The following is a 23,391-nucleotide window of genomic DNA, read 5'->3' as shown; positions in this document are numbered from 1 at the left end:
TGCACATATTTCCAATATCTCCCAAACCAACAATCCAGAGCAGTTTATGGACAACAAACATGAGCTGGGAAACATTAGGATCGTTGTAGTGATGAGCAAGGTCTTTAATCCCGTGAGAGGATTAATTGTTTATTAATTAAACTCTGCGACTGCAGAAACTATATTTATAGAGGATTCGCTAGCGTTACTTTGATAATGACTCATTGTCTTCGAGAAAGCTGCTAATGGACGGCAAACAGAAGGAGCATTACACGCAAAGACAAGACACGTCAGCTGTAAGACACCGAAAAACATGCAAGACAAACGAGGGGGCTGAGTGCCTTTCCCAGCCTTCTAGTGAGACTTCTAATGGGGCGAATAAAAGGATCCCCAAACGAGCAGGACACCTCAGTTCTCCCTCCAGAGATGACCATGTGCCAGTTTATACTCTGGTGCTGGTGCTTGTTCTCTCTTTATGTACACGCTTTTACAAAATCACTGAGCCTCCACATGTATGGTGAGTATTAGATGTGTAGAATTGTGATTGTAAACCTACTATCAATGCACGATCAGTGAACATTATGGTCCATCTGCAGTTGGGATGAGACTCATTTCGGGAAAATGGGAAGCTATTACATTAACCGCACCTTCTTCTTTGATGTCCATCCGCCCCTTGGAAAGGTATGGGTTTCAGACCCCTGCTAGTTGTGAGATAATGTGAATTATTTTGTCAGTTTTTGTGTGATTCGAAAGAATGCTTCTACGCTCCTCACTCAGATGCTGATCGGCCTCGCTGGATACCTGACAGGCTATGATGGGACCTTTCCCTTCATAAAACCAGGGGACAAATATGAGCACCACAACTACTGGGGGATGAGAGCGGTAAATCCCAGTTCAATTTATGCATATCTTTTTAAGTAATTTTATTTTTCAATTAGTTTTACATAAAATTTCATATTATGATTGAAGTATAGCTTTTGCTTGTTAAAGGAGAAGTTAATTTCCAGAACAAAAATTTACATATAATGTACTCACCCCCTTGTCATCCAAGATGTTCACATCTTTCTGTCTTCAGTCATAAAGAAATTGTTTTTTTTTTGAGGAATTTTTTTTATTTTTTCTCTATATATTATAGTTTTATGTTGTGCCGCGTTTGATTTTAAATTCCAAGAGGTTTTTAGGGATACTCCACCCCAAAATGAAAATTTTGTCATTAATCACTTACCCCCATGTCGTTCCAAACCCGTAAAAGCTCCATTCGCTTTCAGAACACAACTTATGATATTTTGGATGAAAACCAGGAGGCCTGTGACTGTCCCATAGACTGCCAAGTAAATAACAGTGTCAAGGTCCATAAAAGGTATGAAAGTCGTCATCAGAATACTCCATCTGCCATCAGACGTGCAATCTGTGTTATATGTAGCGACAGGAACACTTTTTGTAAGCGAAGAAAACAAAAATAACCCCTTTATTCAATAATTCCTTTGTCAACGGTCTCCTCTGTGTCTCATTTTATCACCGTATGCTGTGTATGCTCTTCTGTGTCATCCGCGCCACAAGGATGCGCTGTTTTGCTAGATAAGACCCTTCTTCCTCGGCTGGGATCGTTTAGAGCCCTTTGAAGCTGCATTTAAACTGCATTTTGGGAGTTCAAACTCGGGGCACCATAGAAGTCCATTATATGGACAGAAATTCTGAAAAGTTTTCCTCAAAAAACATAATTTCTTTACGACAGAAAGAAAGACGTGAACATCTTGGATGACAAGGGGGTGAGTACATTATATATAAATTTCTGTTCTAGAAGTGAACTACTCCTTTAAGCTAGAAAACAGTTATTTTAAATTACAATAATATTTCAAAATATGACTGTTTTACTGTATTTTGATCTGTCAAATGCAGCATAAGAGACTTTTTAAAAGTTTTTTTTTTTTTTTTTTTTTAAACTAAACCTACAGGCCCCAAACTTCTAAATGATAGTATATAATAAATAAAAAATATTTAAGCATCGTGTATATGTATGTGTGTGTTCATTATATAATTAATATTATTTTATTAAATTATATTACATTATCATGGACACCATAAACCAAAATGCTAATTTATTTTTAATTAAACCATGCAAAATTGTTGCTGAATGATGAAAAATGCAAATATATATTTTTGGAAGTTGTATTTAAAATATACTCAGAGGTCCAAAAGTTATTCTGATTATGTATATGTATGATACCTCTTTGTTTTATTTATTTATTTATTTGAGTAATGTTAAGAGTTGTACTTTCCAAGAAATTGCCGTTAGCTTTTCTTTGCATTGCTGATGTATTATTCTTCAAATGTGAGCTTTAATCCCTGTGATGAATTTGTGTTTAGTTCTGTGCAGCTCTTGGTTCCTGTCTTCCTCCTTTTGCCTTCCTTATTGTCCTGGAGCTGTCACATTCTACGCCAGCCGCGCTCATCGCAGCCTCTCTGCTTATCTTTGGTGAGTGTGGTAGTGATCATCAGCACAGAGCTGACCTGTACTGAGTGAGGGCGTTACGATGATGATCTAAATCTAAATCCACTGATGTATTTTACAACAGACACCGGCTGTATCACCCTGTCTCAGTACATTCTCCTGGATCCCATTCTAATGTTTTTCATCATGGGCTCTGTTCTCTGCATGGTCAGATTCAACACACAGAGACTCAGGTAGAGGAATCTGAAGCATCTCTCTATGAAGCTTTACTGGTCGAGTTTATGTACCTAATATAGAGCACATTTTCTTTCCTGTCTCTAGACCTTTCAGCTTTTCCTGGTGGTTCTGGCTGCTTCTGACAGGGGTCTGCCTCTCTGGCTCTCTGGGAGTAAAGTTTGTTGGGCTGTTTGTCATCCTCTTGGTGGGAATTAACACAGCATTTGATCTGTGGAGGCTGCTCGGGGATCTCAGCTTGTCTTTGGTATGAATGAGAACATGTTACAAGATTGAATTTATTCTCATATATACACTGTTCAGAAGTTTGGGATCAGTAAGATTTTTTATGTTTTTGAACAATAGCTCTTATGTTCAACAAGCCTGCTTTTATTTGATCTGAAATACAGTACAAACACCATATTGCAATGTTAATTTATGAAATATTATTATGTAATTTATTCCTGTGATGTCAAAGCACAGCAGCTGTTACTTTATTCTTCAGTTAACACAATCCTTCAGAATTCATTCTAAATTGTTGATTTGCTCAAGAAACTTTTCTTATAATTATTAATGTTGGAAAGAGTTGTGCTGCTTAATGTTTTTTGTGAAAACCGTGATACTTTATTCAGGATTCTTTGATGGATAGTATTTATTTGAAATAGAGATCTTTTGTAACACTGTGAAAATCTTTACTGTCAAGTGATCAGTTTAACACATCCTTGCTGAGAGAAAAAAAAAAAGTCAAACTTTTGAATGACAATATTTTCTTGTTTTTCACTAGTTGGATTTTGGGAAGCACTTATTAGCTCGAGTTTTTGGGTTGATAATGCTCCCATTGTTCCTGTACACTACAATATTTGCTGTTCACTTTATTGTCTTAAACAGAAGGTATGTTTTATATATTAGGTATATTAATATTCTGTTCTATTATTAAACCAGTTCATTGGTCATTAATACAATAAAATAATGCTAAAGCTTTGCTCTTTTCGATACACAGCGGTCCTGGGGATGGTTTCTTCAGCTCTGCTTTTCAGTCTCGCTTAATTGGAAACAATCTGCACAACGCGTCCATGCCAGAGTGTAAGAACAACTTGAGCTCAAGATTTGACATTTTTTACTGCTTATGTGTCTTTTTTTTACTTGAATTGTGAAAAGATTCGATTTTCTGACTATATCCTGGCTTGTACCCCTCCCTCCACACAGATCTGGCATATGGCTCTGTCATAACTGTGAAGAATCTGCGAATAGCAGGAGGGTATCTGCACTCTCACTGGCATCTTTACCCAGAAGGTGTTGGAGCTCACCAGCAGCAGGTCAGTTCACCATCGTTTACTCTTAACAGACAGTTTGACAACAGCACTACAGTAACACTATCTGGAAGGTTTCAAGATGAAAAACTGATCTGTAATTCTTAATTTGGTTCAAAATTTCTATTAACACTACCATTGAAACGTTTGGAGTAAGTAAGAAAATCAAATCAAAGTAAGAAAAGCAAATCAGCATATTAGAATGATTTCTGAAGGAGCATGTGACACAGGTTCACTGAAATAAATAACATTTTAAATTGTAATAATATTTCACAATATCACAGTTTTTACTGATTAAATAAATGCAGCCTTGGTGAGCATAAGAGACTTCTTTCACAGCATTCAAATAATCTGTGAACATCTAACTGTGCATGTTTGATTTGTGGCTTGAATTTAGTAGTTATTCTGTTAGGTGATGCATTTCTAGCAGAATGATAAATCTTATTGCTGTATAAATCTATTTTGCTTCTTACCTCATGTAGGTTACAGCCTATTTGCACAAAGATTATAACAACCTATGGTTGGTCAAGAGACCTGACAACTCTGACGGTGAGTTCTTTTACATGTTTGCATTATATTTCTAGATACACACTGCACAAGAATCAATAACTCCTGTTCCCTGCTAAGATCTCACAGGGCCACCAGAACTGGTCCGACAGGGTGACATCATTAGACTGGAACACAAAGAGTACGTATAAGGTCTTTGGGAAAGTAACATAGTTATGGCCTAAAAGAATGATGTGAACTGTTAGTTTAAAGCAGTGCACGCCTGATTTTCGTCATCAGAACTACAAGAAATCTTCATAGTCATTTCCATGAAGCTCCACTGACCAAAAAACACCTGCAGGTCACAGGTTACGGCATTGTGAGTACTGTATTTTAATAGATTTTTTTCATGTATTATAATGTTTTGGCATTATTATAGAAACCATGTTCCATTATCAGTTGATTAGATGGGTTTGTGTTCTATCAGCTTAATAGATTCAGCTTTGTTTTTATTTTCTGATTGTATCATTGAAAGCAAAAAGATGACCTTGTGCTTCTAGTTAACAGCAAACAAAATCTCCAAATGAACACTGATCATAAGTTCCAATGGAGTAGCATTACTAATTTGGCTTTTCATTTCAGAATGGAAGCGGAGACGTCAATGACTTGTGGCAGGTGGAGGTGTGTGGAGGGAAGAAAGGAGATCCGGTGAAGGTGTTGCGTAGTAAAGTGCGTTTCCTCCATCGCTCTACAAGCTGCGTGCTTTGCTCCTCTGGAAAGACTCTTCCCAAGTGGTGAGAGCGTTCATTCAGCTGAAACCTTAGATGTGGTCTGTAGTGCATAACACACACAAAACCATTTAAACTGGATTTTACTCTTCTACAGGGGATGGGAGCAAGTGGAGGTCACATGCAGCCCATATGTCAAAGAGACCCCCAACACACAGTGGAACATTGAGGATCACATCAACCCTAAACGTATGTTCGTATAGCTAATAGACAGAAATGTGCCATTGGATGGGTTTTACTTGGATGTTCATGCAGCATCTTTTTATGTCTACAGTGCCCAACATCAGTCTTTCAGTGCTCAAACCAACTTTCCTGGAAGTCCTCTGGGAGTCTCATATTGTTATGATCAGGGTAAGATAAGATCACCCTAAAGAAAAATCTACCTTTTCAAATGTTGCTTTTGCTTCGGAATGGTTCATGAATTCAAGTATATGGGTTTAAGTTTAGTAAACCCTGTATTTTTGTTTAGGGAAACAGTGGTTTAAAGCCCAAAGACAACGAGATGAACTCTAAACCCTGGCACTGGCCCATCAACTATCAGGTAGATTGTCTAAAAAGATTTTGAAAGTGATATTTTATTATTATTTATAATTAATTAATAATTTGAATAAGCTTTACTTTTTATATTTTATTTTTATTTTATTTTTAGTAATTTTATGTGCCCTTTTTTAATATATATTTCTATCTAATTTTTCATTTCAGTTTTATTTTTAGTAATTTAATTACTTATTTTATTTTCGTTAGTTGCTAAGACAACATTTCTATTTTATTGGAGTTTTTATTTCTATTGAAAATTTCTAATGAAAATGTTTTTTTTTTTTTTTATTGATTTTTATTCGCTTTAGTAAAAGTTTATTTAAAACTAACAAAACTGTTTTGAAGATCCACATCTATTGGAGTACTGTCTCATTATAATTCATTATTCATAACAGGGTTTGAGGTTTTCTGGAGTGAATGAGACAGAGTACCGCGTTTATCTTCTCGGGAACCCTGTAAGTGTTTTTTTTTGCCCTCTGTTTCCTAAGATCTCTTGTTGTATCATTACTGAAGATTACCTTTTATCCTCAGGTCATCTGGTGGCTGAATCTCTTGAGTTTGGCTCTGTTTGTTTTAATGCTGACAGTGGCATCTTTAGCAAAACAGAGAGGAGTGGAGATGGAGGGAATGAGGAAAGGTAAGCAGCACTAGTACATATTGTGCAGTGCTTAAAAAGAGCCAGTCAGAAAACGTCTAAAACAGCTGATGTTGTCTTTCAGTGCACTGTCACACTCTCATGGAGGGTGGTGGGATGCTGCTTTTGGGTTGGCTATTACACTACCTCCCGTTCTACATCATGGGCCGCATACTCTACTACCACCATTACTTTCCTGCCATGCTGTTCAGCAGTATGCTCACAGGTACGACGGCAAACCAGATAACCGTGGAGACGGCATTGGTCCTATAGATTATGCTGCAGTCAGAGCTGCCGCCTTTGAATTACAACAAAATGAACATTTGCTGAAAATCTATTCACCCTCATGCCATCCAAAATTTAGATTTAGAGAAATTTACACTGACATTACATTATTTGCTCACCAGTGGATTCTCTCCAGCGAATGAGTGTTGTCAGGATGAGTCCAAGCAGCTGCTAAAAACATCGCAATATTTGTTTAGAACTGCTTTGGACCGTTTTCACTTGTTTGATCTGTGCATCTTCTCTCTTGATATACACGAGATGTTGTTTTCAGTACAGTAGAGAAAGAATTTGGGGACTCGGATGTTTGCCAGAAGTTAAAAACAATTTAATGAATTTGTTTCTTATAAACACAACTTTTTGCTTCACAAGACATTAATTGATAGACTGGATACATGTAGATTACCTGTGGATTATTGTGATGTTTTTATCAGTTATTTGGATTCTCATTCTGACGGCACCCATTCACTACAAAGTATCCATTTGTGAGTAAGTGACGTAATGCTAAATTTCTCTAAATCTGTTCCGATTAAAAAAAAACAACAACAAAAAAAAACTTGTCTACATGTTTCAAATTTTGCATCATTAATTAGCATGTTTAGACACAATGTTATCTCAATAAACGCATTTAATTCTTACATTTGATGACCTTTATTAGGTATTACTCTGGACATCTTCCTCCAGAATTTACACCTTCTCTTTAGTTCATCCATATCCCATCATCTTATGAGGGGAGGACAGTTTATACTCCTGTTAGGGTTCATCTACAGGTAAGGCTCTAATATTTCAATTTAGTTGTTTTTGGGGGAACATCACTTTTAAGCTTTTATTATATTTACAACATTTGCTGTTGTAAATCAAGCATTTTGTACAAATGTTCTATGTATTGTAATGTTTTTTAGGTCACAAATTCAGTCAGTTTCTAATATTGATCTCACACTTGAATTTTTACTTGTTTCAGCTTTTATCTCTTCCACCCTCTCTCCTATGGTATGAGGGGGCCGCTGGCGCAAGACCCTGCCTCGTCCATGGCTGGCCTCAGGTGGATGGAATCCTGGGAGTTTTAAACCATTTTAGACAATTTTGAAGTGTCCAGGACTTCATAAAATCTTTTCAACCATTTCAGTTTTTAGATGTTGACTGGCTCATTTCATTGTGAAAGTACAGTCTTTACTCTGCTGTTAGGCTGTGATGAAACTTTTTAAAATACTATTTTAAATAATATTTTTATTTTACATTTATGTATTTTACATTAAAGCTCGATGGTGTTTAACTGCTGTAGCTGGACTGAACTAAACTGACAAGTAATAAAGTGCCTTTCAGGTTTCAGATTTAAAGACTCTAATGATGTATAAAATATTCGCTCCTTCAGTTTAGGGTTATTCTGTTCTTCTGAGAAAAATAAATAAATTAAGAATTAGTGTATTCAAAAACGGCAACCTCTGATGTATCACAATATTATATATCTCAGCTACATAAGTTGTGGTTTTGATAAATTAAATTGCCAATTCTGGGTCATACCACTGAATTTCATTTCGAATTTTCAAAATATTTAGCTGTGTCCCTTTGTTATTGTGTTTCTGGAATTGTTGCTTTAAACACAGATCAGTGGCTGGCTGAAATGAATACATTGCAAAACTTTGCGTGTATTTGGACTTAATTTGTGTTGCATTTAAGAGCAACACCCTTTCTAAGTCCTTTTGCTGAAAATCCTTTTCATAAACCACCATCATGCTAAGAAGAAATTTGTGTTGGACTGTATATCTGTGCCCCACTTTACTATCCTATCACTGAAGTTTAACGTTTTCTTGCTAAACTAATCTTTGCTCACTGGTTTTATAATCTCCACTCATAATTTAAGTAGCCACTGTCTTCAAGCAACTTTATCTAGGTGATTTCTCCCTTTATCTCAACCGGCTTTGCAATGTCTGGTCATTTCTCGGACCGTCTCTGACTTTGTCATGTTTGAATAATTCTACATATCACTTTATATTTACACTAAAATGTTGATCATGCGTAAATGGTCTATTTAATTCCCTGTCACTGTATTTGTTGCTATTATCTCTAACATCTCAAGTTATCCTGATGTATTTTCTTAAATATAGCATAATTGACTCAGACTATTTAAAAAATTGTAATCAATTTTATAAAATTAACAACATGGTAATCAATAATGTTACTTCTTAAGTAAGCTGAAAGTATCATGTGAATGTTGCGACCATAGACGAGGGCGAAATACACATATTTACAAAATGTGTATATATTAGAAATATGTGAAGAACTTGCTGTTGAATTTTGTTATTTTGAAAGTTCAATTTACAACAACAACACGAGGGCGGGGCTACAGGCATCCACGGCCTTCAGCCATTGGCTGCCTCGAATCACGTGTGTTGTTGTCAAGATGGCGTCTCCAAATGGAGGTAAATTTTAATTTCTCTTTTCCCTGGTAATATTAGTTGTTATTGTACTAGTGCGACTGATCGATTAAACTTTATGAACTGTTATGCTAGTCAACATATCCTCTTAAAGACGTGATGAATTCAGTTTCGAAAAAGGCTTTTCCTTCGGAATAGCGTCATAAAATTGTTTGGAGTCAGTCATTAGCAAGCTACGTGTCAAGCGACAACGGTGAACGTACTATATTAAATATTATACGAATGTATCGATGCAGCGGTTATGCGGGAAAAGAGTACTTTTTGTATCTTGCTTCTATTTTGAAATATGTATTTTTGTTTATTTTAACAAGTATTGCTATCAAATGCAGCTAGCTTAGCTGGATCACGACAATACAAACAGCTGAGTAAACAACCTAACCTTCCCTCTAATGTGACTTCTCATAACATTACATGCAAACACTATTTCTCAGAAAGTTACAGCATTTAAGCTTAACCCAGTGTCTGAACCACATTTTTTAGGTGGGGACTTTGAATCCTCTCTGCTAAGTTTTGAAAAACTTGACCGCGCTTCACCGGACCTGTGGCCGGAGCAGTGTAAGTCTGAGTGTCTGATAATTATTGATTTGAACTAAAATAGCAATTATAAGATGTAACATTCACAGATGTTTCCAGTATGACCCTAACGTTTGTTGGCCTGTCATGTTTTTCTCTAATGTACCCTTGAATGTTGTTTTCATGTACTTGTTTAACATTTTAACAGTGCCGGGTGTTTCTGAATTTGCTGCATCCTTCAAAAATGTGAGCAAAGAATCAAATTATAAATTAAAATAAATTATTTTGAAAGTTTGCATTAAGACATGACAGAGACAGAGACTTCTGTTTGTTGTTCCAGCCGATCACGAATTCTCCACCCAAGTGGATGGCTGAACTGGAGTCAGAAGATATTGAGATGTTGAAAGGTCTGTTGCCTCTTTCATAAAACCAAAATGAATGAAATCAAGCTTCTCGGTGCATAATTTTAGCATGTTTATGTTATGGACCTATCTGACACATGCTTTGTTAAATTAAAGAGCTTAATATGGTTAGACAAATTGCCATATGAATTTAGAAAAGCTGTGGTATTTTTTGTGTGTTATGATTTTTTCTATTTTTGGCATTGGCACTACAAATATGAATCTTCTTATGTTTGTTGTTGTTTTTAATTAGAATTAGGAAGTTTGACCACAGCAAATCTGATGGAGAAGGTGAAGGGACTGCAGAATCTGGCTTATCAGTTGGGTTTGGAAGAATGTAAGTAATCTTAGTTTCTTTGAAACATTTAGTTCATCTGTGCACTAAATAAAGCCTCCACTAGATGGCGATATTAGCAAATAAGAAACACGTTTATTAACACAAGAGCTGCTATTAACCATTTTCTCCGGCTGTTAGCTTCATGATAGAGGTTCTTTAAAACATATAAATTATTATAAATAATCTAGCACCTAAATCCATCTGAAACGTACCAGAAAAGTGACTTCTTTATTTCTTTATTTAGTTATTTTAGTTGGTAAATCTTAAATAAATCCCCACTCTATATTTAAACAGAACTGGCTTGTTGCCCAGTAGCTCTGAAATGTTATTTCACAGAATTGCTAGATGTTGTATTAATCCATACTTGCAGGATTACAGAAAAGAGAAGTGTGCTGAAAATGGGCATCAAATGTACAAATATTGTGCAAATTTGTAAAGTGAGTAATGAGTAACACTGGTTTCAAATATATTACTTTTCTTCTGACATTTTGACCTTTTCGTGGCAAGTTCGAAATGATCCCTCAGCAATCGTCCTTTCGGTGAGAAACTAGGGTGAATCTAGTTAAATCTCGCACTCAGAACTATATCAGTTTGCTTGAATTTACCATATTATTTTGAACAACTTTATTTATTCCGAACATGTATAAAGGAAATGTCTTACTGACCTGAAATATTCTTTCATATATTACTCTTTTATATTTGAGAAAAGATTTTTTTAAATTGATATTTTTAATATGACATCTCATGTTTCTATGTTCACCATTTAATATCGAAAACATCAGAATTTCTGTATAAGTGTCAACTCGCTAGGGAAAATGTGCCACTTTTAGGTACAGCTTCCATGTTGCTTTTGCTATGTAAAAAATGGCCTTTTTTACAAATAGAAAGGCCTGAGTCTGTTCTGCCTGCATTTAATATCTATGACTTTGCACTCAGTAGGCTTTCTAGCCTTGTAATAAGTCAACCTAGATGTCTCCACCCTCCTGTTATTTTGTCCTCTGCTTGTTCATGATGTAGGAATGCAACATGCTCCAAGACATTTCTTCATTTTAACAGGAGGAAGAAAATTAATTTCCAATGCTGAAAGCATGTCTTATCCATCTAATATATAATCTGTGCACCACAAAACTGTGATTTAGTGTGAGTTTGATTTCATATTTGTTTCTTGTATATCTTTTGCTATACCCACCCACTGGTTACCTTAGTCTCTGGTCAGACTTGGTACTGTAATGTGAAAAATATACTGGTGAAGTGATGAGAGGTCGCTTTGTGAGCTCACTGCTGATTTCTAAAATCAAATTAAAGTCGGCTCGTTCAACCAAGATTATATTGAACTATATTATATTGAAAAATATTAAGCAGCAAAACTTGTTTCTTGAGCAGAAAATGGGCATATTAGAATGATTTCTTAAGGATCATGTGACACTGAAGACTGCAGTTATGGGTACTGAAAATTATTCTTTTAAATTGCAGTAGTATTTCTCTTGTTTTTAACATTTTAATCAAACAAATGCAGCCTTGCTTGAGCCTAAGAGACTTTATTATTAAGAAATCATACATAACTGTAGTGTACATCATAATATTTCTTTGTAGTACATAGTTCAAATTCAAAATGTGGTCTTTTACACATTTGCAGATTATTTAAAGATATGTAACATGAACGTAGAAGAATTTGTCTTGCTGTACACCACTCTGTAGTTACATCAATTCATTATATTACGGAACTGCGTTCTGCGTCCTCTCAGTATTCTGTATTTCAATACGGAAAAGGTATGTTAAATAAGCCTCCTGGTATATAAAGCCTCTGCACTGAGGAGGAGACAGATATGAAATTACGATTATCATTCGGCTCACAGCAGCATTTAACGTGGCGGCCTTTAATGTGGTGTGGTTTAATTTTCTTCCTTCTCCTAGCTGTCAGGAGAAGCCTTGTAAATCTGAGCTACTTTTTCATCATGTTTCTTTCTCTCTTCAGCGCCTTTAAACGAGCTGACGAGAGGTAGTGTTAGGAGACGGGAGGGTGAGGAGGAGGAGGGAAAAGATTTACTGCACCTTTGGCACGACAGCCATTAAAGTCCTGATCTGGTTAATGGGGATAATGTAATCAGGCAGTGAAAAGTCACCCCAAAGGCAAGGTTATCAGCCACACATTTGTTTTAGATATTTATTTCAACCTTCGCCACGGGACATGCAGATGCCGAGTCTTTAGATGCATTAGCCGCATAGGTTTGGGATGGAAAAATATGATCAACAGCTGCATAAATTAAGCTTTGATTAATCGTGTACTTATGTTAAGCTGAAAATGTATAAATAAGAGTATAGTAAGTATCTTAATGGCTTGATCTTGAGTGGATCAGCACAGTCTCATTTGGAACTGCTACATGAGGGGTGCGACCATAGGCAGATAAGGATATTATGTGCATGTGTGTGTATTTATTTGTGTGTGTGAGCGTGACATGTGCCACACCAGTCTCCTTAGGGACGTTTACCCCTCCTCTGCTAGCTGAGTGACGCTGATCAGGGTCGTTGTGGGAGGGCCTGACGCGTGCCTAGTACCCATCTGCTGCGGGCCGTGATGAATGCTGCTGTCGGGGGGCTGCTGAGCATGCTCATCAGGCCGCTCCGCTCCCACAGGACCAGTCACTACACTGATAAGTACTGTTATTGAAGGTAATTGAATGGAGAGTGCTCCTCTGGGACAGCCAGGCCTCGGGCGATGCTGATGATATCTCCGATTCCACTGCGGCGGCTTGCACAGATGATGTAACACACTTGTTTCTACTTGAGTAATTGTGGGGGTGTTTTTTTAAATGGGGCGTCAAATAATCTTCTACTTTGTGTGTTTAGTAGCAAAATAAGCAGCAGGATAATAGGAAAATATTGTATTTATTATTAATAGTGCCTACTAAGGGGTTTTCAAATCTCCCTAACCCTGAGGATTAAACATATCTCAAATCATGCAGCTTGTTGAGAAGAGGTGTGCTATTACTTTTCAGATTTAGCTATGTAACTTTCAAATGTCTTTGCATTTATATAGCAAAACACTGGCAACCATCCTAGAATCATTCTGCTAAGTTTTGTACAGTAAAGTAGCACTCACATAAATCAAGTTAGTTTAATGTTTTCCTGGATGATATAGGAGCACATATAAACAAATAAGAGTTTCCACGATAAGGAAACTGAAGTTTAAAATCTAATACAATACATACAATTGAATAATGTGCCAAGTTTTTTTTTTAAAAAATGTAAAAAATGTGAGTGTGCATACCTTAATCATCTTTTTCGAACGCATTATTATAAAATTAAATTAAAGTGTTATAAAATTGTTATAGTGTGTGTGTGTGTGTGTGTGTGTGTGTTTGTATATATACACACATACACAGACACATACATAAAGTGCATACAGTATACATAATAAATACGTTTATAATCATGTTTTTGGGGAGCTGCACCGCATGACATTTTACAACCTGATCTAGCCTTGCCATGTGATAAAAGAGCCAAATGATCTGATATTTTATCTGACCTTGACATGCAGTCATAAGGGTCCTCTCTGTGATGTCATTCTCTTCTTTTTTCTACGTTTCTGCATTTTGGTCATACCATACCACTTAGTTTTTTTATTTTTTATTTTTTACTAAAGTTAATATGATTGTAAACGTTTTGAAGGTTTAGAAGTTCAAGAGCTTTGTTAAAATATTTTCCCTAAGAAATAATACTAAAAGATCATGCAAAACTATTTTTTTTACTATTAGATTTTTAAATGAAGTTTTCCTGCATTAAAATGTCAGAAGAGTTTTGTCATTTTTGACAACCTTTAGTCTAAAATAAAAATAAAAACTTTGAAATGAATTTGAATTTAGAAATTAAAAACATGCTCATTACATAGGACGTATATTCAAGTAGTTGTATGTATAAATAACTATATTTTTGAACAAATTAATAGATCCTCACAAAAACTTGGTGTCATTTCACTGACCCATACATGGTCCTTCATATAGTAGGAAAACTGGTACAGATGCACCATGCTAATAGTTAAAGATTCACAATTAGGAAGAAAACTGGCTCGCAACATCCAAGAACCTCCTGCTGTTCAATCTGTTCTTGCTCCCGGTATGAAGGTCACACCCGTCCAGCGCTAATGGCCCCAATGTTCACTGCCTCCTCCCCTAGATCAATCTCTTCTCTATTAAGCGGAGTGTGTCGCTGAATATGATTGCAGTGATGCTACCCTACCCTAGTAATGTGCTTCCATCAATCCATCAGAGACACCCGACCGCAGGGGCAAGCAGTTATGAAGTGCTGCTAGATGACAGGCTGAGCTGGGGGAAAGCTCTCCTCGACTTTACTCTCCTCTGTCTTCCTGTCCTCTCATCTTCCCCTCCCCTCACACACTACTCCTGCTGCTTTATGACCATTACAGTCCCCAAATGGAGAAGGGAATGTTTGTGGAATCACATTCAAAATATAATCGTTAATTTCCCTTCGTTTTGACCCTGACTTGCTATGATGACATTCAGACCTTCTGACTGCACAGATACATACGAGCTCGGCTCAGATTTGGACCAGCACAGCGGGAGAGTGGAGGGAATTCATCTAACTCGCGCTCCCTTCTCCGTCCTAGCCACCACCTCTGTCAACAGATCGGAAATGACACCTTATTTCCATAAATACATTAGGAATTCATTGGATTTTCTTTCCTAGCTAATCATAGCGCCTGTGTGAAACCTTTTAGGCTTTTTAATGAATGAATTTTGACTGATTGCCTATTAATAAGGACACCTCTTGAACAGGGATAGGCTGTGGCAGGGCTGGCTGGTGTTTGTGAGCGTGTGTGTGTAATGATTCGTAGTGTCAAGCGGTTGGAGGGAGGGGTGAGAAGAGGAGAGCTCTCGGCTGGGACATTAAGAGGAAGCAGTGGCTCCCTTGGGAAATCACTCACCATGTCTGCATCTTAAATATCTCTGTGAAGTATCAATAAGTAGGTAATTGAATTTTGAACACAAACATGAGCATCAGGTGTATGTGTTTCAGCGCGGGTACGAGAGGGTGGGTTTGTGTGCGAGCGTCTGTCTGTCCTCCCCCGTCCCATGAGGTTTAGGCAGCGAGAATGGATGTTAAATCTATTAAATAAAGATTACTCCCTGTAATAGCCAAGTGGCAGTTTCAGATGCGCAACAGGGGCACGATTAGTGTGTTTGACTTCTAATGAAAGTGAATTGGGGCAGTCAGGTTTTGGAGAGAATTCAGTTTAAGGTCCTGGGATTAATTTTCTCTTTTGGCTTAGAAACAAACCATCTTGTCTCTAGATGTGCTTTAATTGCCTCTAAAAGATGCTTACATCCCCTAAGATAAAAGAGCATTCATTACAGTTATACTGCATTGATTTTGAAACCTAAAAGTTAAATAGTAACATGTAATTGATCATATTTCATTTAATGTGTTGTTTGCAAACCTATGCATTTACTATTTAATATACATACATAAGCTCTCTCTCTCTGTGTGTGTACACTATATTTTACCTATATTATATTTTAATTAAAAATTATAGCTGTAATTTTCCATCTATAATGTTCAATTATTCATCCTAATATTGTATTAATTTATTAATCTGTTTATTAATATATTAATAAATAATGGCATATACATTAAATTATACACTGGTTAATCATATATTATTGTATTTAATATAATATAATAATATATAATTCATGCTTTATGATGCATGTTATATATTAACTATATTTCATATTTTATTATATATTTTAACTGTATTTTAGTTAAAAATGATAGATTACATGTAGTCTGGATTATGTAATCGTATTCCAAATATTAAGTGCTTGTAATTACAGTATATTATACTACACTATTATATTATTATATAACATGCATAATTTAATATATAGATGTGTATTTATCTTTTAATAAAAATATCTAAATGTTTTCTTTTTCAAAGAAAACATTATTTTAAAGCAACCAGAGATTACATTACAGTTTGTAACACTTTAATTCTGCTCATGTATCAGCTCACCTGTGTTAACGTTGTTTTGCCTATTAACTCATCATGAGGCATATTTGCTTTATTCAAATATTAATTAGTGAACATACAACATCAAGAGGATAATATGGCCTCTGCAATCCATAATATGCCATTTAGTATGGACGTCACCGGCAACAAGCTGCTGATTAACTAAGTACAGAATTAGTAATTGACCTTTCTAATCAACTAAACAAATTTATTTGTATTGATAATATGTATTGATCTGCCCCGTCCAGTGACAGCACCAGCTTTGTGCGTGTGTGTAAATGCTCATACTTGTCTGTGTGTGTGTGTTTGAGCGAGGCTAGCTGGCAGGACCCTGTACACTCCCCTTTTTAATCTAACTCACTCAATGCAAATCATTTCCCTTCTGCTCTGACGGGAATTGAGGATAAATGGAAATCTAATTAATGAGTGGATCAGAGGGGTGCACTCTGGTGAAGGGGTCTCATGGGAGAATGCTTAGCCAGACAGACAGAGTATTGTTTTGGACAGAAAATGTGAGGGAGATTGGGAGAGGGGTAGTAAGAGTTAGAGTGGGGTTGTTAGTTCAGCTATGACGAAGCTCTTTCCCCCTGTTTGTGGACCCCTCCAGAAACCACTGGCCCATTTAACAAAGCGTTAGCTGCTCTTTAAACCTGGGATTAATTTATGGAAAGCACTTAAGGCACTAATCTCTTACAGTGTGAATGCTTAATGACTGTATTCTCTTATAATGCCTTTCGTTACTTAAGTCTTTCACTTATAATGGTGATATCTGTTGTATTAATACACTGAAGATTAGGTTGCATTTCAGGTTTTACTCATAGATTTCTCAGGGATCTAATAGTCAAGTGTTCATGTGTCTACTGTTTGAACCTATGCCACGGAAAATAGAAATAATCAGAATTTACCCCAAAGTATTATTGTGGGTATTTTGTAACCTTTAATTCATGTACAATGCATTTTTAATGTATTGTATCATGGAATTTTTGTGTGTGCTTGTTCTGCTTGTCTAGTTAGATGAGCTTGATTTAACACTGGTTATGATACATAACATGTTACATTCTACGTATGTGTTTGATGAAAATAAGAGTCAATTAAAAAGAATAATAACATATTAGTAAGGTCTATAGTAAAATATATTAATAATATTTTTAGTTTATTGATATATATTTGAAATATACTACTGTATTTTAAATGTTTTCTGTTGTAGGGTCAGTAAGATTTTTAATTTATTGAAAGAAACATAATTTTGTAGAGCAAGCTTGCATTAAAAAGTGACATTAAAGGCACTAATAATCTTACAAATGACTTGAATTTCAAACAAATGCTGTTCTTTTGAAATATCTATTGATATGAAAAAAATCCTCAAAAAAAATTATCATTGTTTCCATAAAAATATTAAGCGGCACAACTGTTTTCCACACTGATAATAGTAAAAAAATTATAATAATTCTTGCGCACCAAATCAACATATGAGATTTGTTTGTTTTGTGTAGTGTGATGTTGTAGTGTGGAGTGTTGTATTGTTTAATTTTGGCTTTTCAGTTATAGGAAGAAATTACATTTTTAAATATATTAACATAGAAAATAATTATTTTAAATTGTAATAATATTTCACAATATTACTGCTTTTACTGTATTTTTGATCAATTAAATGCAGCCTTGGTGAGCATAAGAGACTTGTTTCAAAAATATAATCTTTCCGAGCCCAGACCTGTTTTTGTTCAGTTTTATCACCTTATATCCTCTTGCTTTTATCATTTCTTTGACTTTTAAAATCTAGAGTTTTTAATATTTAATTAAAATATTTGAAGAGACTATATGAACCTTATTAAATAATCTGAATGCAGGTAGCATCCAGTTTAATCCAGTGATAGACAGCTGACACTTGTGCCTGTCATTAAGATGCCACACAGGGCACCTCATCTAAATTACAATCCACCACATTATTTCATTAGCTGCCGCCCAACACCGTGGCGTTACCCTGTCCCTCACACCCATCCCTTCCCGGCTGAAAAACACACCCAGCGGCTCATCAATGCCTGTGTCAGCCTGACCACAGGAGGGGTCATAGCCATTACACCTCCATTTCTAAACGACCTGGAGAGTGTCCTGTAGATTATGTAGCTGGAGCTTCGAGAACGAAAATGAAAAAATGAGTTCATTAGAACAAATTTAATGATGTGCATTATATTTACTCTCCCTGATAAAATATGCCACGGAAAATTACTTTAATCTGTGTCTGATAAGGTTCGGAGACTGTCTTTGATATTACAATAACCTATTGACATTTTTTCTTTTCCAGCTCGAGAAATGACAAGAGGGAAATTCCTGAACATCTTGGAGAGACCCAAAAAGTGAAGACCCAGATGGTGTTTGTAAGCTTGTATGGCAGAAAACAGTAGCATGATACGCTAAACGCTTTCACTAATATTCGACTGATTTGGGGTCAAAACATCATGACACCACATTGTTTTTTGTATATAAGTTTTAATTTCTTAAAATGAGAGGTGCGGAGAAGAAAGGGTAGGATATTGGTGTGCTTTTCAGTTATTGTTCATAAATGTATTTATTTTTCACTCTGCAGTTGAATACAACTTTAATTGTTTTAATAAAAATAGTGTTGTTAAAATAAAGTACACTTGGTTGTGCTCTTGTCTACATGCCCCTCCTAGATTTTTTTGTTTTTGTTTTTGTTTTCAACATTTTAAAGACGCTTTTGGCATCAGCTAGCACAGCTCTTGGCCATCCAGTGACGTTTCCTAAAAGTAGCTTCCGTGAAACAATGAGGGAGTTCATGAAGTAGCATTCAAACTTTTAATTAGGGCAATAACTTCATGCCTGTGCCACTCCATCCACTGCTCCATTAACGTCCCTCTTTTGCACCGGACATGTAAAAGGCTTTGACATGAGAGTGCTTCCACACCAGTGCAAGGCCATTTTTGCTATTTAATGGGAATTGGAAGTTTTGAAGGCCCCCAGCACAAAACATTGCATAAAAATAATATTGCTCATTGTCATCCCTGTTAACAAGAGTTGACATAATTACTAGGACCATTTCTTCTCTAATTAGCACACTTCCAGGGACATTGGCGCAAACGGTCCGGGAGAAAAGGGAATCAGACAGGCATGCTGAATGGCAAACAAAGAACGCTCTGGCGAGCGTAATTAGGTGAGACAGTGGCCAGGACTGTTCTCGGCTGGAGATGTCGTAGAGGCTTCGGCTGCAGTTGGCGAGTGTTCGCTCATGCTCCCACCAATTCTTAGAGGTACACCTCTCCCCCTGTGCCTAATAAGCCCCTAATTGTCTTTCTGATTCACATGGAACGAGGAAGCTGCAGTTAGACCCTGCAAAGCTACTGCTGGCGTCTGATCCCACTCTGGAGGACCCAGATTTCCCCCCTTTATTTATTTTACTGTCTAAACAAGCTTTTTTGTTGCAGGCTTAACCCTGTTGTACTCTTCAGTCACTTTTGACCAACTGTTTATAGTTTTTGTTGGTTTTTTTTTTTTTTTTTTTTTTTTTTTGAATGGGACAAAAGTGCCATTGGCTGTGAACACACAAAAATTGGACATGATTGGAAATAGCAAAATGGTTGTAAAGAAAAGAAAAACTATTTGTGGTCAAAAATGACCACCATAGGAAAATGTACAATCTGCAAATCTGCCACAATGCTGGGGGAAAAAAATGGACAGCAATGAACTTATAAGCAAACAACTGTAAGTAATATTAACAAAATGTACCTACTATAGGGTTAGGTTTAAGGTTGCATGTAATTGACCCTTCGCAGGAGCTTGGCTGACAGGTGATCTGACCAATCATAATGAAGAATGCAACATTTTGTCAGACAAACAAATTAGACAGGAGAGTAACGTTAGATTAACTTCAGTGGACTTCAATTTGACGTCTTTCCACGGTTGAAATAAAATACCTTTTGATGATCATTCATTTTTATTTCATGCTTTAAATAAATATGAAGAGACAATTGGTTCACGTGCCGCTTATACTGAGCTGCATTAGTGATCTGTCATGGCACAAAGTCATAAAATGGTATTTATTGTTTGAATTTCTCAAAATTTGAAAGCTAAGACTTTGTACTTGTAATTAGAATAAATTACATTTTGAAACACTTATAATCAGAATACAGTTACTTTTTTAGTGATTAATTATTAATCACACAATAGCAATAAATTAGTCATTTCTAATTTTTTTATTTTTTTTATGTTCCTAAAAGAGCCTACCGCTTGTATACATTCAGAAAGCTTTCCAATTTTGTGGACATTCACACAAAGAATGGACAATTTTAAAATACACAAATTCACATAATTTCTTATTTACAATCCATGTACTGCATGGATTCCCAAACTTTTTTGTCATCTGAACAACTTTCACCCTAATATATTTACCCTGAGATTTTAAAATAAATATTTGAATAATTATCACATTCACTTTTCTCTGTTCATTAAAGGTCACATGACATACAGGTAAACAAATTAAATATTTCTTTAGTAAGTGTTTTGTTTTGATTGATGTTATTCTAAAATGATTTATTTTCATTTTCCTTTTTTTTTTTTTTTTTTTTTTATTGATTATTATCTTTTCATTAAACTCATGAAGCCCCTGCTAACTACAATTTTTGTCGTCATTTCGAATCAGAAACAGACTCTGTCATTGTGCTCTTAGCTCCGCGTTGTATTTTTCACTGTGTGAGAACATGTTGTGTGGTGGGAGAGAGGCATGGCTTGTCAGACCTGGCAACAGTAACTAAGGTCTTTGCAAAGGGTCAATTATGTATAATTTACTGTAGGTGTAACGTCATAACAAGAACACCAAAAATAAAGTGTTACTAAATTTCGAGTATCTAAATTCTTTCTCTCTGTGCAGGTTTGGCTGTAATAATTGTAAGCTTGTCTGTTCTCTAAGCAGACATTTTCAACTTTTTCTTTTGGCAAACAGTCTTGCATACTAGCTGAATGAGTGTATATGTTCTCTGTTCTCTTGTTGATCTATTATTAATAGTCTAATTCGCAGACTTCATGAAGTTTGACAGAACTTTGCACTTGGTGGTTTTGTACAATTGCGTCTGTTACACTTTGTTGCCCTCATACATGGTGACAGTAGTGATGTGCAGTGAGTATTGTGAGCGGACCGGTCAGTAAACTGACATTAAGGAAGCTGCGGTTCACATAATGGCACCCGCCAGTAGTTGTGGCCTGTCATAGGTCCTGTCCAGACATCCTCCTTAAGATGAGGGTCATTCCCCACAGAGGGTCTGTCTCCAGAAACACCAGCACAGCCATAAACAACCCGTTGCTCTGACCTCGACGGGCCTTGCTGCCCTAACAAACGTCAATCCGATGTGCCCTCAGGCCTTTAATTAGCTGTCAATTAGTGCAAATGAATCAACTCCTCGCCTAATTAAGCAATGCCGGCAGGCAGCTTCCAAACATGCTATTGTGGGAGCTGTATGAGAAAACTGGAGCTAGCAAACTCTTTCTGCATCAGGGGGTCTTCAGGCTCTTAGGGGTTCATGAGCGAGAGAACTCTAGTTTCCTTTTTTTTCCCCACTTACTCAGCACAAGGTGTTTGCCATTATCAGACTGCTGTCCTCAGTATCCGCTCAGAAAATCCTTAGTCTCAGGAAAAGGAGATTCCCAGTAGCCTTAGCAGTAACTTTAAAATACCTCACAGGCACTTCAGTTTAAATCAAAACAGTTTCCTAACTTTTATAAATATTTGAGTTTTTTATGTTTTTGAAGGAAGTCTCTTATGCTGATCAAAAATACAGTAGTATGTTGTAAAATATTCTTACAGTTGAAATAAAGTTTCCTATGTTAATATATTTCAAGCTGAATTTTCAGTCTTCAGTGTCGCATAATCCTTCAGATATCCTTCTATTCTGATTTGGTGCTTAAGAAACTTTTTTTTTTTTTTTTAGATGGTGAAAATAGTTGTACTTAACATTTTCATGGAAACTGATATATTTTTTCAGGATTCTTTGATGAATAGAGGGTTCAAAAGGACTGTATTTATTGGGAATAGAAATCTTTTGTGACATTATAAATGTCTTTACTGTCACTTTTGATCAATTGAATGCTTCTTCACTGAATAACAGTATTGATTTCTTAAAAAAAAAAAAAAATTGAACAGTATACCAGAAATGACCACTTAACTGCATTGTATTTATTAATATATTTTCTGTTCTGGTCTTGTTCAAAAATGTTTCCCTATAATTGCCCCATAAAAACATAACAAACTAAGATATGTCACTAAAAGTGAGGGGGAGCAACAAGTATCTTCAGGCACAGTAGTGATTGTTTTCTTGTTAAAAATTAATGACTGAATGATTGTGATAAATATCACGTTAATACAATTAATGCTAAACAATATCCAGTAAAATATCAGAGGTTCTGGATGAAGGGGATCATGAGTGGGGCTTTGGGGGTTTAGTTAGGAGACACTCTTTTATGCTGCTGCAGACTGTGTGTGTGTGTGCGTTTGTGCTTGGTGTACAAAAACAAAATGCAACATTAAAAACAATTCATCATTTCCAATACATTGCAAATACAGAATTATGACCAGAAGAGCACAAGCGATTCTTCATTTAGATTGCCTGGCATGAGAAGATCAAGCACCAGCAATCTGTGTAGGGGCCGGACTAATGCAATACAATGTCCCAATAATACAACCCCATCCCAAAGCTCATTACCTTTCGGTGACCTTCCAGCAGCAGAAGAAAGTTCTTCGTAAAGACAAATAGCAGTCAAGCATTTCGATATAAGAGAGGTCTTTATCTGTATTCATCACATTATAATTGTTACAAGTTTGGACAAACTCTCATTTTAGCAGCTTTGAAAAAGTGAAAGGGTTGTGTCCCATATTTTTCGTAGAGGTCAAGGCAGCGGTGTAATTTTCCATCCATCTGTTTGACTAACGCAATCGCTTTTTCACTATCTCAACTGCTTACTTTGTGTTTGTATGGTGGATTTCACTTAAAA

The 23,391-nt window shown here is 36.1% G+C and overlaps 2 protein-coding genes across 2 annotated transcripts; both read left to right on the top strand.

The window, feature by feature from the left end:
• The first annotated feature begins 6 nt into the window (after positions 1-6).
• On the top strand, positions 7-8,028 carry LOC109107360 (protein O-mannosyl-transferase 2). The gene is made up of 21 exons (XM_042742537.1): positions 7-496; positions 576-660; positions 757-861; positions 2,347-2,455; positions 2,556-2,664; positions 2,753-2,912; positions 3,429-3,535; positions 3,645-3,727; positions 3,851-3,960; positions 4,437-4,503; positions 4,582-4,642; positions 4,741-4,819; positions 5,083-5,234; positions 5,326-5,417; positions 5,503-5,579; positions 5,698-5,769; positions 6,161-6,220; positions 6,297-6,402; positions 6,485-6,625; positions 7,340-7,451; positions 7,643-8,028. Exons 1-21 carry the CDS (start codon positions 225-227, stop codon positions 7,746-7,748), a joined length of 2,265 nt encoding a protein of 754 aa, XP_042598471.1. The 5' UTR covers positions 7-224; the 3' UTR covers positions 7,749-8,028.
• A 981-nt stretch (positions 8,029-9,009) lies between these two features.
• LOC109107708 (protein lin-52 homolog) lies at positions 9,010-19,028 on the top strand. The gene is made up of 6 exons (XM_042742536.1): positions 9,010-9,101; positions 9,597-9,671; positions 9,838-9,875; positions 9,970-10,036; positions 10,284-10,367; positions 18,698-19,028. Exons 1-6 carry the CDS (start codon positions 9,083-9,085, stop codon positions 18,751-18,753), a joined length of 339 nt encoding a protein of 112 aa, XP_042598470.1. The 5' UTR covers positions 9,010-9,082; the 3' UTR covers positions 18,754-19,028.
• The last annotated feature ends 4,363 nt before the right edge of the window (positions 19,029-23,391 follow it).

This window comes from Cyprinus carpio, chromosome B17, assembly GCF_018340385.1.
Source record: "Cyprinus carpio isolate SPL01 chromosome B17, ASM1834038v1, whole genome shotgun sequence".
Lineage (NCBI taxonomy): Eukaryota > Metazoa > Chordata > Actinopteri > Cypriniformes > Cyprinidae > Cyprinus > Cyprinus carpio.
This window is presented reverse-complemented; position numbering and strand designations above follow the sequence as displayed.